Source organism: Anarhichas minor, unplaced genomic scaffold (assembly GCF_050575085.1).
Source record: "Anarhichas minor isolate MPS153535 unplaced genomic scaffold, ASM5057508v1 ptg000012l, whole genome shotgun sequence".
Lineage (NCBI taxonomy): Eukaryota > Metazoa > Chordata > Actinopteri > Perciformes > Anarhichadidae > Anarhichas > Anarhichas minor.
In genome coordinates this window covers 2,239,210-2,254,036 of record NW_027466458.1, presented here as the reverse complement: position 1 = coordinate 2,254,036, position 14,827 = coordinate 2,239,210, and the positions used below count along the sequence as shown (strand labels likewise).

Sequence of the window (14,827 nt, the reverse complement as noted above, 5' to 3'; positions counted from 1 at the left end):
AAAGGGTGGGACTGGGTGGGTGAGAGAGGGGGAGAGGAGACATATTCACAATGTTTGACACACAATGGACTTCACATTTACCCCACACAGGTGCTACTTTCTGGTCATTTGGTAATATTCCAGTTTCTAGAGATTTGGTAAATACTGTAGAGATAAATGTCCTGATTATAAAGGAACTCATGTTGACAATCAGACATAACCTGACCTCATCATGAGCAGCTGCTGAATCTCTCTACACCTTTCCTGAGATGTCCATGTATCTTCTGTCTCGCTGGCTCTTTGTCTTGCAGGATGCGGGTCCCAAGCTTCATGAGCAAAAGGCCCCGTGTGGTTCCTGGTATCAAAGCCCACCTTCCCATGGAGTCGGTCTCTTCCTTTGCTGGTGTGACTGTTTTGTTTTGTTTTCACACATAACATGCTTGAATAATTGATTATGTCGAAATAAGTCATAAAAAGTGATAAACATGAACTCTGTACTTTGTGGTGTTTTAGGAGGAAAACTGACTCAGTTATACTCTCATATTAGTTTCACATTTTCTCCATCAGCTATGAAACCTTGTAAATAAGACAAGAAGAAAATACTTTGTTCATTCTTGAATCAAGAAATACTTTATTCATCATGTAAACCTTCAGTTTGTTCACATCCCATCAGTAAAGTCTGTTAAATGACTCTTGGTCAATGATTTCATGAACACATTCACTTCATCCTCATAATCTATTTGTTTGACCAGAATCTCAGTTATGTAAAAGAGAGTAATGAATGATTTACTTATTGATTTTGTATAATGATTAAGAAAACAACAAGAACAACATTTAATCTGTTATAGAAAATAAACATAATTTCATGAAGAGAAATATCAGTTCAGGTCAACAAAGATCATCATGAGCAGTGATAGCCTCCATGGCTACACAGAAAGGAGCTCCACCTAAAGAAACTCGAACATTTACACAACAATAGTGAGAAGATGTCAAAGTACCGCCCACAATGTTTGATTGACAGGGGAAGAACAATTAGCAATTAAGTGACAATGATGGAGACAAAATGAGTTTCAGGATTAAAACACAAAAATGAATTTGCTGTTCCTTAATTAAATCACTTCTGACTATTTTAGTTTACAGAACTCAGCAGTGTTTCCATGATCGTAATAAATATAAAGTCCAGCATAGAGAGGCTGAGTGAATGTGGTCTGGACTCTGTGGAGGAGAGTCATGGTTTCAGAGACGTTGTAGAAAGACAGAATACCTGCTCTGTGATCCAGGTACACTCCTACTCTGGAGGACTGAGGACCAGAGACGGGAGTTTGGATATTGTTGTACAAAAATATAAAACTGTTTTTGCCACAATGTAACGCCCAGGATTTGTCATTCCATCCAAACACACATTCATTACGGCTCACTGTTCTGCTGATATTCTTGTATGCGACAGCGACATGAATTCCTTTTCCTCTCCACTCCACCTCCCAGTAACAACGTCCAGTCAGACTCTCTCTACTCAGGACCTGATGACATGTAGTGAATCTGTCTGGGTGACGAGAATAAGACTGTTGTTCACTCATAACTGTTGCCTTTCCGTTCCCCTCAGATAATAACAGATATGAGAATGCTGTGTTTGGATCCAGTGTGATTTCACGTGAATATCTTAAGAATCCAGCTCTGGTCTTGGGCTCTGCTTGTGAATGTGACAGTAAAACATTCACTTCAGTCACTGCCAGTGAGACGTTTGTCCACTTCTCTCTCAGAACGTCCTGTAGTTTATCTCTGACTTCCGACACAGCTGCCGTCACGTCCTCAAAGTAGCTCAGAGGACGGATATCGATGCCGGACGAGTCTGTAGATTCACTGAGTGGTGACAGTGAGGGGTAGTTGTGTAGAAACTGGTTGTGATCATCTGTGTGTGAGAGCAGCTTCAGCTCAGCGTCTTTCCTCTTCAGCTCAGAGATCTCCTGCTCCAGCTTCTCCTGAAGCTCTTTGACTCGACTCACTTCACTTTTCTGCTGGGATCTGACCTGCTGCTTCACATCAGAGCTTCTTTTCTCCATGAGACAGATCAGCTCAGTGAAGATCTTCTCGCTGTCCTTCACCGCTTCATCGGCAGAGCGATTGACGGCCTCCACCTCCTGTTGAAGCAGCTTCACGTCTTTCTCTCTGTCCTGGATTCTCTGCTGGATGTTTAGTCGACTCACCTCCAGCTCTCTCTGCCTCTCAGTGATTTCTGCTGCAGCTGAGACTGTGTCGTGGCCTTTATGTTCCTCCATTAAGCAGAGGTAACAGATACACTGCTGATCAGTACGGCAGAAAATCTTCATCACCTCATTGTGACAAGAGCAGATGTTCTCCTGGAGCTTCTTGGAGGGGTCCACCAGCTTGTGTTTCTCAAAGGCAGGGAATTCATAATGAGGCTGGAGGTGTTTCTCACAATAAGAGATCACACATTGCAGACAGGACTTGATGGCTTTCCGTTTCCTCCCAGTGCAGACATCACAGGACACATCTTCAGGTCCAGCATAGCAGTGATCAGCAGGAGCAGCTTGGAGTCCAGTCTTCTTCAGCTCCTCCACTAAAACTGCTAACATGGTGTTTTTCAGCAGGAGAGGCCTCGGTGTGAAGGTCTGCCTACACTGAGGGCAGCTGTGGAGATTCTTCACATCCTCTTCATCCCAGAAGCTTTTAATACAGTTCATGCAGTAGCTGTGTCCACAGGGAATAGCCACTGGATCCTTCAGTAGATCCAGACAGATGGAACAAGAGAAGGTTTCCCGATCCAGCTGAACTCCTTTCTGCGCCATTTCACCTCTCAGTAACAACAACTGTCTGAGTCACTAGAAGTGACTCTGCTTTGACTTCTGATCTGAACAACATGTGTTTGTTCAGTGAATGGAGCCTGTCAGCTCTATCGCTTCACCACCATGTTGGTTACACCCATCTTTAAAACTGTAGATCTGGAGGGGAGGGAACAAGGAAATATGTGGACAGAGTGGAGCCGGCTGTGTTTGAGAGCAGGAGGAAGAAGGAGGGGTTATCAAACTGTGGTTCATTCCAGGAAGAGGAGCAGCGCTGTGAATGTGAACTTTGCTTCCTCATTTACAAACAGAGACTCAGTTAAAACCTGCTCCACGTTTGAAAACATTTCATTGTTAAATATTTCTTGTCTCCTCAGAGGAAGTTATAGACAAGCATGAAGCCATCAAAAGCCTAATGCTGTTCAGTTTTCGTTTACTGCTTGGAAAAACAGCTGACTGACAAAAGAGTTATCAAATTGAACTAATATGAAACATTCACTAGCTAGGACCCCGCCTCAGCCGAGGGCGAACCTGCCAACAGCATTCCAACAATTAAACCCGATGGATTATGTTCAGTGTGCCACAAAGCCACACTGAATAATACTATAAATCACTATATCAAATATGGACAGTATAATGTATTTTTTATAACCATTTTGTTGTCCTAGCTAGAAGAAAACAGCTTGTCACAATGTCTAAAATGCTCTTTATTGAGACATTGAGATCCAGCTACGGCCAAGTTTACATGTTGTCTGACACTAAAGATGGAACTAAGATCCGTCTTGAAAGAACAGTTTGAAGCACAGGGAATAGAAATGTATGGTCTACTCTAAAGCGTTCACTACCACCATGAACAGTATCAGCTTTTTACATTTGTGACCCACTTTAATGTGTTCGTCACAGGGTAACTGTGGAAGATGGAGCATCCCCTTCCATCCTACCCATTAGTAACCACCAGGACTCTGTTTACTGGCCCCAGGCTTTAAATGAAGGGGATAGTAGAGGTACCTTCAGCAGGACAACCCACATTTAATCATAGCACCAACTGTGTCAAGACATCCTCAAGAGTCACCCGAAGAGAGAGATGCTGACTGACCAAATTAACACGAAAGACTAAGGAGTTTTGGCTGGAATTATATCTACTCTCTTGGACAAACTGTGCAGTGGGAACTTCCTTGAGTCGGAAAGAGAAAAGCTTTCCTGACACTTTTGGGGAATGACAGACTCTCTGAAGCAGAACAGCTTCGTTACTAACCATTAAAAAAAAAAAAAGTCAAACAAGAGACAACTAGGCAGAAGAGTATGGAGCATTTCTTCCCTTTAAGGGAAGACACTTCATGTATCTGGGAAATTTGCACGGTCTGCACTCTGGTGAACCCTTTAACCCTTATTTTCTTTCTGTATCCATTAGAGATTCAATGTTTCATTTAGCATGAAATATTCAGTGCTGCCTTGTGTGAACGTTCATTATAAAAACAGATCTGATTTTGAATGCTCATTAAGAGGACTTCAGCAAAATTAGTGAACTGATAGTTTTTTAATTAGTTTTGTGATGACTTGACCTTGACCGTTCCTTCTTTACCTCAACAGTTGAAAACAATAATCTTAACTCAATCTGGTGATGAGGACAGTGTGATGCGGTCAAAAGCCTGAAAAAAAAAAAAGTGAGTAAGTGACTTAAGTTATGCTGGTCCGGATTTTGTCAACCAAAAAGATCTATAACGTAAAAACCAAATATTTCATGCCGCATATGAAATAAATTCTTTTTATTTTTTTATTTGTGGGGCATGAATTGTTCATATAAAATCTATAAACAGAGGTTTTAGCCTGGAGGGAATGGTATCATTCAGACAAGTGGACCATGAAGGAGAGAGTGTAATGATGCAAGAGTCCAAAATGGTTACAACATTACAGCCACGAATAAGGACAAATTCATTTTATTTCTTTAAATATAAAAGTCCCCCTAGCCAGAATGTACAGTTAACAATTTTGAACAGGGTGTTTTTCATAATAATGGTGAATATGTCTCCCTTTCTCCAGATGAATACAGAAACCTTCCATGAAAAGCAAAGGAGGGAAAAATATATTGTTAATTTGGTTTTTCCACAAGGGAAATCGGATGAAACCACAAAACACTACTGCTATGGAACGAACAAAAGAAAAGATGCTAAATAATATACAGAACTAAGAGACTGGTGAAAATATTCGCCTTTGGCATAAACTGCACCTAACAGGACAGACAGACAGAAAGCCAACCATCGAATAAACAGCATATTGCTTTAAGAGAAGAACTGCAATCTGTTAATTATTGGATTCAGAACGGGGTACGGCTCAACATTTGATGCGATTACACGTAAACACAGTTCTGTCAATAGCTTCGCAAAACACACGAGGAAGGAAAAAAATAAAAACAAGAACAAAACACACGTTGCAATTGCAACATGGTCGAATGGGGATGGGGTGATGGGGGTGACGTGCTGCTGGTTGTTTCGGTAAATAAAATATTGGGAATAAGTTGATTTCCCCGGCTTTCCTTGAGCCATTATCAATGCAGGCCAGAAGGCTTAGGGCTGATGAAGTAGGGTTTTTTAGCACGGACCCGAATCAGAATTTATTCTCGTTTGGGATCCAATGCTTACAGTATATCACTATTGTCATGGCAACCTACCAGCAAAACCCACGATCCATGTCGGGGGTCCTAACACGAGCTTTAGATACTCTAGACATTGATGCCAATAGTGTCGGTTTTTACTGCAAATGTATGCAATTCAAATCAAAAGTCAGTCACAACAGTGATATCAAACCCACTGAAGTTTCTCCACTGACAGCAGTGGAAACGCATTTAACATTTGGCGCAGCATGAAGAAAAAAAAGTAAGGTTTCTAAATACAAACACACCAAGTGCTAAAAGTAATCAGCTAAAAGGATAAGATCTCAACAAGGTTATTGTGTACGTGTACAAATAATCAAGAGTGCCGTTAAAAAGTACATTTTTAACTGTAGTCTGGATGCAGTGGTCTCTGACGCGGACACATCAGAGGACTCTTTGTTTGTTCACTCCCTCACCCAAAAACACACTTCAGTGGCTCCTACTAAATGCATGTTAAGTAGGTTCCACTTACATCAGCCAGTCCTCAAATCCCTGGATTGTGTAGATGTTTCACTTTTTATATTCGTTCATATTTGGTTCAGTTCTCAAGTTCCGAAAACTTGTTTACCTTGTGTACTAGCCTGCTTCAGGTCAGATCCTCCGGTTCTTGCACCTATCTAAGCACCAAAGGGTTGGAAATGTTCAATGAAGAAGGGGAAAAAAAAAAACAAGAACAGAAAAAACAAAAAAAAAAAAACGACAATCGTTGTTCCATCCGTCCTACATCAGTCTGTCAGTGCGCTTTTTGTCCTCTTGCCCCGTTTCCCCCCAGTGGAGGTGATGGCATTGCCGTTGCAGGCCGCCGCTGAAGCCAGAGTCTGGTCCTGCTGCTTCTCCTCCTCCTCCTCGGCGTCCGGGAGCTCTTCCTGGATCTGTCGCAGGCGGGCCATGGCGCGGTCAATGGTGGCGGTGGTCACCAGGTTGAAGTCGTGCATGCTGACCAGATGCAGGAGGAAGTTGCGGCAGAGGTTGCGGCGGACGATGTGAGGGCCGACGCTCTCCGCGAAGAGCATGATGGCCTGATTCATCTGGTTGTCGGCGATGAAGCTGGAAAGTGGAAGACGGAGAAACAGAAGAGCTTAGAGTTTCAAAAGTAGGATGGGGCGATAGTAGCAGGGACTACAATGTAGTACAACTCCTGTATATGCGACTAAACTGAGCTCCATCAGACATACGAGAGATTACAAGTGCACTTCTAAGGGCTTTGGCTTCCTTTTCTAAAGTCAAACCCTCTTCTCCTCTCTTCAGAGTTTAGGAAAGTTACCCCATCAAAATAAAAGCTTTGTAAATATCCACATTACACAATCACGCAACCGCTTTTAATCTCAGCATCAGGAATATTTAATGGCGGGAAGGTTCACCACCTCCCGCGTACCCGTACTTCATGACATGTAGGTTCCACAGCTTCATCACTTCCTTCTCTCCCTCGTTGACGTCGGTGAAGTCATCCAGTTGCTGTATGTAAACAACAACAAAGTATTTACAAATTAAGATATAATTATGGTGACGCAGTATTACCGCAACCCCGAAGAGGAGCCAACTAGCACGGCCCTGTGGCGCCTAACGGTACAATGCGTGTCATGTTTAAAACCTTTTGTCTTGAGAGCGATGGAACTATTTTAATGACCACCGATTCCTTTTAGGCATTTCCTGTTGGCCCTGAGAGTGACTTCACTGTAATACCGACAGACACTACACAGCAGGTTGTGTTAGCAGGTGCAGGAAATCAATACTGAAGTGATAGAAGTGTTGTGAACGTTTGTAAGAAGCCGAACAAGAGCACCGAGTTGGCAGCAGTTCTTAGTAGCTTTAAGTTATTTATGGGGAGCAGGGCTGACCCAAATGCTTTTGACCCTTTGTTGCCATGGTAATCCAACACCAAAATCAGTACTCAAAGCTAAATCCCCCCCCCCCCCCCCCCCCTTTTCATTCTCTGGGCACTGCAGAAACACTCACTCACACAACCACTTATGCTCCATTTCAAACACTGCGAGAGCCTGATAGCGGTAGTTCCCTGGCCTCACTCAGTTAGTACAGTTTCTCAATTATTATTAAACATATAAAATCATAAATATTTCAGCATAAAGAGACTCTTAAAGCAATAGATACATTGAAAACAAATAAGGTACTATATGGGAATAATATGGCCACTATAAACTACACAGCATGATCCAATATTACTCACTGTAGGAATATTACAATACTGTCTAAACTGATAGAAAACAATAGTAGATCTAAATGGTAAAAAGGAGAGTAGGGTCACTATACATCTTACTGTACTTTGTGGTATTTTATCTGCTGTTGCATCATTATAATACTTCTATTTCTAAAGGGAACTTATAATGAGCCTGTGGTACCTTTAGAAATAAAACTATTATAATGATACAACAGCACATAAAATGCCACAAAGTACAGTGAGTTCATATTCAATTTACAGAGTGCCAGAAATATACTATAGGTAGTTAAAATATATATATTAAGACGACACTAGCAGGACATCTCGGCACATTGCATTATAATGGAAGCTGAAGTGTACGCTGTGTTCCAAGTTAACTGTATTGTCTAACCAATGAAGCTACTCAGGCCTCTTTTTGCACACAGACAGGATGTAAAGTAAACTCTTATCCTTAAAAATGTCACACAATGCTTCCTCGTGTCAGTCTCAACTAAACTTTAACATCAAGTCCCAATAAAAGAGGGTGAGATTCTATGTTTGCTTCACTAAGTGGAGACGAAACTTGAGGAATTGACCTTTAAGGGTGTCTCCATGAGTGGTGGGACAACTTAATTCAACAGTGAAGCCAGAGAGAGGACGACGCAACGAGCAAAGGGCCTCTCACCGTGCCGGTCTTCTCTCGGAGCCACTCCGGGTCCCTCTCGTCCTCGCTGTCCTCCTCCATCTCCTGGGGCCGCAGCGGCATGCAGCTGTCGCTGTGGAAGTAGAGGCGGTTGTGTCCGCTGACGTACGTCCTCTGCTGCTCCAACTCTCCGTCCTCGGTCTCCAGGAACTCGGACAGACTCGGTTTAGTCCTCTTGGGCCTAGAGGACGGGGGACAGACAACAGATCCTGCTTGTGCACTACGAACGCTGGCATTCTCAAATCTTTCTTGCTCTCATTTGTCAGAGGTCACATGTAATGATGCGGCAATAACCTCAATACCGCTTTCTTCATGATATATTCTTGTATATTCTCGATAAGTTCTAACCACGCTCACTGCTTCATTGAAGTTCATTCAAAACAAGTTAATGACGTTGTCTGGCAATGAGTTCAGGCGTACCTGCAGACCAGTATGTGAGTTACAGCGGTCCTCTTAACTGGGCCGTTGCGGCTGAAAGCAAAGCCGGGTTGGCTGTGGATGTCCTGAGGGTTGCCAACGTACGATCCGTCATAGCACTCATTGATGGACACGTCTATCCTGGCTCCTTTGGGATGAGGCTGCACATTTAAAAAGAAAACAAACAAAAACATCAGTGAAATTCTACTGGAAATTGGCCAGACACTTTAAGATTAAGGGGAACCCTGCACTAAATGCCAAAGTTAGTCACAATGGGTACCAGGAAGGAAATAAATTGGTATTGGAAAATCTCCATTATATACACACACACACCCAATGGAGACCAAAGCTCCTGCACTCGCTCTACTTTATGTTTGTAGACTTAAACATTGCATGAAAGACACGCGACTCACTCGGTTCCTTACCACATAGTTGAAGATGAAGCGGGAGTGGGAGAGTTTGAGGTGTTTGAGCAGGCTGTAGAGTTTGCTGCAATTCAGGGTACACCAGGGACAGTGAAGATCATCTCTTGCCTCTGTTTGCTGACGCGTGTTATTGTTGTACAAGAACTGAACATGGACAGACGACATTAGTCACAAAGCAGATGTAGGAACATTTTTTTCTCCCTACAGCCTACAAATGTGACAGTAATTCCAAACATGTTTTGCATTTTGCATTTCAGCCCCTTCACCAGAGGATTCATGTAAGTCAGTGTCCCCAGGCCCAGTTGTGTTTCTTACTGTGGTGCGGCGTACCTGATAAAATATACGGAGCTTCTGCCGCGGCTCACACAGGACCTGCTCTTTCCTCGTCTGAACGTCTGTGCTCACCGACTCTTTCACTGCTGACGGGAACAGACGGAAAAAGGTTATTTCTTGGAGAATCTCCAAAATCTATTTGATACATTCAACATGTATTTGGGAAAAACTTAGAAATTGCACCGCTGCGCCCAGTACATCAAACATTTGAAATGACACACACACACACCACTATTGCTAAAGCCCTTATTCAGACATGCTACATTTACAACACCCTGTTAATTTAATGACTTTCTGGCATTCAAACAGGACAGGTCTTAAGTATTGGGCTCCCTCCTACCACGACAGTTGAAATGAAATAGGAGGGATTTCATGTTTTTATGTATTTGAGTGTTTACAAATGGGCTGCATCAGTGATGGATTTAAAAAACATATTTCAGTTGAATTGAATGTCTATCTGTTGCACAATGAATGACCACCAAAGCATCGTGAGAGCTGAGACTTGACCCCGCTTCTCACTTACGCCTACAGTAAGCAACCCTGTAGTTTTTAAAGAATTCTGCCCAAACAGACTTTCAGATGACAGGACGTTAGGTAGCGACTCATGCTATTCCTATATCCTCATATGCAGCGTACAAACATTTTGCTTGACGCTCATACATACTTCATGACTTGCACAGAAACATGACTCGGGGGGGGGGGGGCCTTGTTCAAAACAGTGGCCGCCATGTTGCCGGCACATTCGTGGAGTCAAGTGCAAGTCTCAAAAAGGACTCAACAGCTGTGACTCACTGGATGACTTCTGACAGATTCAGTTATAAAAATAGATCATCCCACACCAATATATGACCCATTGAGCTTCTGCCTCCTGCTCTTAAATGTAAAACAGGACTAAATGTAATATAAGGACTTTAGTTTCCACACAAGAACATTGACAGAAATCACCCACATCACAGCATATTTCTAATTCAGCCTGGTCTTTAATTTAAAAAGGCAAAGCTACCCTGTGCCGTTTTCATACTCACTCATGAGGGCAGCTCGGTGGTTGCTGGTTCGGGTCTCCATGGGGCTGGAGCTGTCCGAGTTGCGCGTAGCAAGGGGTTTTGCCACGGGGGCAGTGGACTTTCCGCTGGCATCGCCTGTCCAACGCAGCATGAACTGCAATGTGGGTCCCTGAGAAAATGTCTCAAATGGTGGCAGTCTCTGTGGGAGCGTCATACAAGAGGAATGATCAGTGGTGAGGACAACGAATCCTGAAGATATGAAAGAGAGCCTAAAGCTGCGGCCAAAAGAAGAAGGAAAAATCCTCAGGTGCTTCATGCAGACACATGAACAAACCCCCCCCCCCCCCCCTTACTTTTCCATCCAGAATAGTTTCCCACGTAGCTCGCTTCTTGCTGACGGGGCTGTCCTCCATCCCTTGCATCGACACCTCGTACTCCCCGTCCAGCAGCTGCAACCTCCTGCAGAGAGCAAATCAAGAGCAGTGACTTTTACAGGTCGAGTCAAAGGAATGGCAAAGAAGTGATCCTAAAACTTGAATGGAAACCTCACCTGTTCTTATCAAAGACAGTCATCTGTGCAACAAAGGTCTCCGTGGTCTCTCCCGCCTCTCTGTGGGACGAACTTCTCTTCTTTCTACTCGGAGGCTCGATTACATCTTTGCATAAAAAAAAAAAAAGAGAATGAAAATACACAAAATAGAGTGAGAAATTTCATTTTAGAACCAGCAACCGTTTCCGTTACATCTCACATTATTGATCAGATGCTGTGCCCAGACGAAGACCAGCAACCAGCACCTTGTCTCCCTATTCTGATCTCATAACAAACTGTTAAATAACTATCCCAAACTGTACTATCCCAAAAACGGAACAGAAAAGGCTTGGATGGGGCTTGTCCTACCAATGTTCTCGTTGGCCTCTCCATTGACCAGACCATTCGCTTCCCTCCGCCCCGTGCGCGACACCCTGAACAGCAGCGAGTAGGACTTGACCATGTGGCTGTTGCTGGGCTCAAACTCGTTGCTGGAGACCAGTAAGGAAGGGTAGGATCCATGCTTGGTTTGGTTACTGTCAGGATTCAAAGGCACCTGCTTTTTACCTGTAGGCACTTGCTTTATCGGGCAGCTGACATCCTGGAAAAAATATATACAACCAATCTTAAATTTGACAAAACAGAACCACTAGTAAGCACGATTTCATTACTTGCTGCTGAAGCGACAGACTGTCTCGATAATATTTGACTTTACCTTGCGTTTTTTATGGCAGACTTTGACAAGTAGCACCTCTAAGGACACAGAGTTTTGTTCATTTTCTGAATTCTGAGATGGCTTTTCTGTACGGCAAGAAACAAAAACAAAGGGTGTCAATCCTAGTGTCCATTTTTGTTGCACAACAAAATCCTAGATAACATCAAACTAAAGCATCACGTGACTTTCGTAGTCATCTGATCATCTGTGTGCAGTCGGGCCTTGACCTCTCACCACATCAGCCACTCAGGAACAGGATCAGGGACTTGAATAAGGGCCTTAATGTCCTGCCACAATAATCCAGGTTTCTATTAGAGTACTCCGGGTAACATATCCAGGATTCTCAACACTAGAATAAGGTCTTATCCAGGTAACAACAACAGTGTGACTAGAAGTTTAAAAAAAACAAAAAAACTTATTTACTCAGCCCATTTTTGATCCATTTGTAAGTATTTCCCTTTGCACAGATATGCTACACACAAGCACTTGAGTAGAATCTGCTTACCATCCTTATGGAAGAACCCAGTGAAGGTTAACTGTAGATGTGATGACAAACTGAAGAACCAACAGAGAAATGCACAGGTGAAGGTCGGGTAATACCAAGTGATTAATACGAATGGTCATAAATTATGTCAATGTGGTTTCTCTGATGTCTTAGTCCCTAAAAACTACCCAGCCAATTAAAAAAAAGAAAGAAAGAGGCGGAGCCGTGTTACCTTAGAGAATCCTGCTCTCCTTTCATCCTCTCGACTGTCTGCAACATATCATCCACTTTGAACGTTTTCCTGGGAGGAAGGATTACAAGTCAGACAGGTTCAGAATGAAGTCATTAATACTGTGGTGGAAAAACAAATATTTGACTCAGAACATCATCATCTGAATACCTTCTGGCATTTGATCGGCCGTTTCTGTGAGACATGAAGGTGAGCGTCCTATGCAAATATATGGGCTGAAAAGGGAAGTAAAAAGGAATTCATTAAAATCACTCATTTTCAGTGTGCTAGCTAATCAATATATTGACTGAAAAGAAAATATAGTACAGTTGTTCACTTACTGCAATCAAATTCCTTGTGCGGAGGAATCTGTATATCTGAGTTGGTTCTGGAAATAGAAAAAGAAAAAAGTGTAATTGTGATATTTACATCACGTCACTATGTTTTCAGGATAACTTTACAATGAATCCAATAAAATCTGACACATGAGAGTAAGTGCAAAAAAGAAACAGTCTGGTCTCGGGTTTACAAAGTGCTCTCCTCCAGCAGTCTGCTGTCAGTCGATTGTTCTGTGTCACAAATAAATCCAGATCATCGCATTATACATACCGAATAAAAAGGGGTGTTGACAGGTGGTGGCTGACACCCACCAATTAAAAAAGATTTGAAAATATAAGAAATTTACGTGTTTTGTAGTCTGATAATGGCTACTGAAATACAGTTAGCATGAGATCCGTTTCGTTAAAGACAAACAATATGAGGAGCTGCCTTCAGAGTGCCAGATAAACTAGGGAGGCCTGTCAGCCATTAGCAATCATTGAAAACAAAATAAGTCACCATAAAGTTAAACGGGTCACCTGTTGCCTGCAGGGGAAAGTTATTCTGGTGTTATAAAAACGGGGGAGGGGGGAGAAGTAGCATAACAAAGTGAAGAGTGTTAAAATCTCACTTTCAAAGGCCTGCAGGAAGAGCTCATGGTCGGCCTGAATCTGCTCCATCTTCGGTTTCTTCACAGAGTTCATCATCGCGGATGAGGCGGGGTACACGGCCCCGTTCGCTTTGCAACTCGCCCCACTCATAATATGACCTGAGTTCTGCGCGAGAAACAACGGCACATATTAACACACATACATACACATTATCACAGGACAAATGGTGGCAATACATGTTAGCCAGTTGGCAAACACTCGCGTTAGCAGTCGCGCTAGCTAGCTCTGCTAAAAGCACAATGCTAACATGTTTAGCTAGTTCGCTTGGTATTTCAGCGTAGTAGCGATTCGTTTATTCAGACCACGAACTAACAAAAATCCGACAATCGACACTTCGTAAATAAAGGCAACCCACCCTGGCCGATGGCATTAATTAGTTAGCCTCGCTGCCTCCAGCTCAAGCCTGGCAGACTCAACGGGAGAGACCCATGGAGATGAGGAGGAGGCGACGAGACGCTGGCTAGTTAGCTAGCAATGCTAGCATTGTTTACTAGAAAACAAACCTCCGTCTGCCTGAGGCTCACCGATCACAGTCACAAATATCGTTCGATATCAGAGCTGCTAAGAGTATTTTGGATGTAATTATTGATTATCTATCTGTAATTTATTGTCGGTGAGGACTCCTTCAATTTGTACTGAACAACAGAGCAGTAGTCAGTTGTGAGCCAATAGGAGACGGACTCGGAGAATCCAGCGCTGTGATTGGCTGCTGACATCCGGAGATGACACACAACCCGCTCTCGCTCTCTGCGATTTTGCGGGAAATCAAGTTGATCAGAGTTCTCATGAAGACGACCGTGCAGCTAAAACTCTTCTTTTCACAGAGAGAAAAAATGGATTACCATATTATATTGTACACTATAGTTATTCCAGATCTACAACAGGTAATTATGTACAACATCTGGAATGTTGGATAAATGCATATCAATCATCCTCTCACTGTGGCCGTTTCCAGAGAAACCTTAGAAATACTAGCTATACATTAAAACCAGTTTCTCTGCATTGGAATGTATTGCTGGTTTTACAATCGTAAGTCACTAATGCCGATGATTCTTTTCTCAATGTTTTTTGAAGAGTATTTACAATTTGATTAGTAAGGTCTAAAAACAACAGAAGAGTGCTAAATAAATAAGAACAATACAGGAGCATAAGAAACCGACCCACATGAGTGGCCAAGATTCCAAACTATTTTCATGCCAGACTATAAGGCTTTTGAATGAAGAAATAAAACATTATATCCCTTACAAATTAGTAAATTATTTACCAATAAAAGACACCATTAATTCAATACATTCAGGGGTTTTCTGCAACAGGCTTACTTGGTCTGGTATGACCAGTAGTTTATGGGCGGCGAATGTTTAAATGTAACCTTTAAATAGATATGTTCACTGTTTTAGCATTTATCATTATCACA

At 42.6% G+C, this 14,827-nt stretch overlaps 2 protein-coding genes and 1 long non-coding RNA gene across 5 annotated transcripts; 1 reads left to right on the top strand and 2 right to left on the bottom strand.

The window, feature by feature from the left end:
• Positions 1–36: 36 nt before the first annotated feature.
• LOC142948292 (uncharacterized) lies at positions 37–4,557 on the top strand. The gene is made up of 2 exons (XR_012953489.1): positions 37–384; positions 4,371–4,557. It is a non-coding gene; the product is annotated as an uncharacterized LOC142948292 (long non-coding RNA).
• On the bottom strand, positions 583–2,886 carry LOC142948289 (tripartite motif-containing protein 16-like). The gene has a single exon (XM_076090231.1). It carries the CDS (start codon positions 2,784–2,786, stop codon positions 1,104–1,106), a length of 1,683 nt encoding a protein of 560 aa, XP_075946346.1. The 5' UTR covers positions 2,787–2,886; the 3' UTR covers positions 583–1,103.
• A 144-nt stretch (positions 4,558–4,701) lies between the features above and the next one.
• suz12b (SUZ12 polycomb repressive complex 2 subunit b) lies at positions 4,702–14,071 on the bottom strand. 3 transcript variants are annotated; one of them, XM_076090228.1, is made up of 17 exons: positions 13,769–14,071; positions 13,374–13,518; positions 12,766–12,812; positions 12,596–12,660; positions 12,428–12,496; positions 12,217–12,266; positions 11,712–11,797; positions 11,366–11,597; positions 11,018–11,123; positions 10,821–10,926; positions 10,489–10,666; positions 9,461–9,549; positions 9,131–9,274; positions 8,709–8,866; positions 8,271–8,469; positions 6,812–6,885; positions 4,702–6,477 (listed from the first exon to the last, which is right to left on the bottom strand). In XM_076090228.1, the coding sequence occupies exons 1-17, from the start codon at positions 13,781–13,783 to the stop codon at positions 6,156–6,158; spliced, it is 2,085 nt and encodes a 694-aa protein (XP_075946343.1). In that variant the 5' UTR covers positions 13,784–14,071; the 3' UTR covers positions 4,702–6,155. The 3 variants fall into 3 exon arrangements, with proteins under 3 accessions (XP_075946343.1, XP_075946344.1, XP_075946345.1); XM_076090229.1 differs by having other exon boundaries at positions 9,461–9,546; XM_076090230.1 differs by having other exon boundaries at positions 13,917–14,071.
• Between the last annotated feature and the right edge of the window lie 756 nt (positions 14,072–14,827).

Excerpts from the sequence above, each read along its gene's own strand:
- suz12b (XM_076090228.1), bottom strand. Across the intron at positions 12,661-12,765 it reads GCACAAGGAATTTGATTGCA|CCCATATATTTGCATAGGAC; the intron begins GTAAGTGAACAA and ends TTCCCTTTTCAG. Across the intron at positions 8,470-8,708 it reads ACTCACATACTGGTCTGCAG|GCCCAAGAGGACTAAACCGA; the intron begins GTACGCCTGAAC and ends CCCGTCCTCTAG.
- LOC142948289 (XM_076090231.1), bottom strand. The coding sequence starts at position 2,786 with ATGGCGCAGAAAGGAGTTCAGCTGGATCGGGAAACCTTCTCTTGTTCC.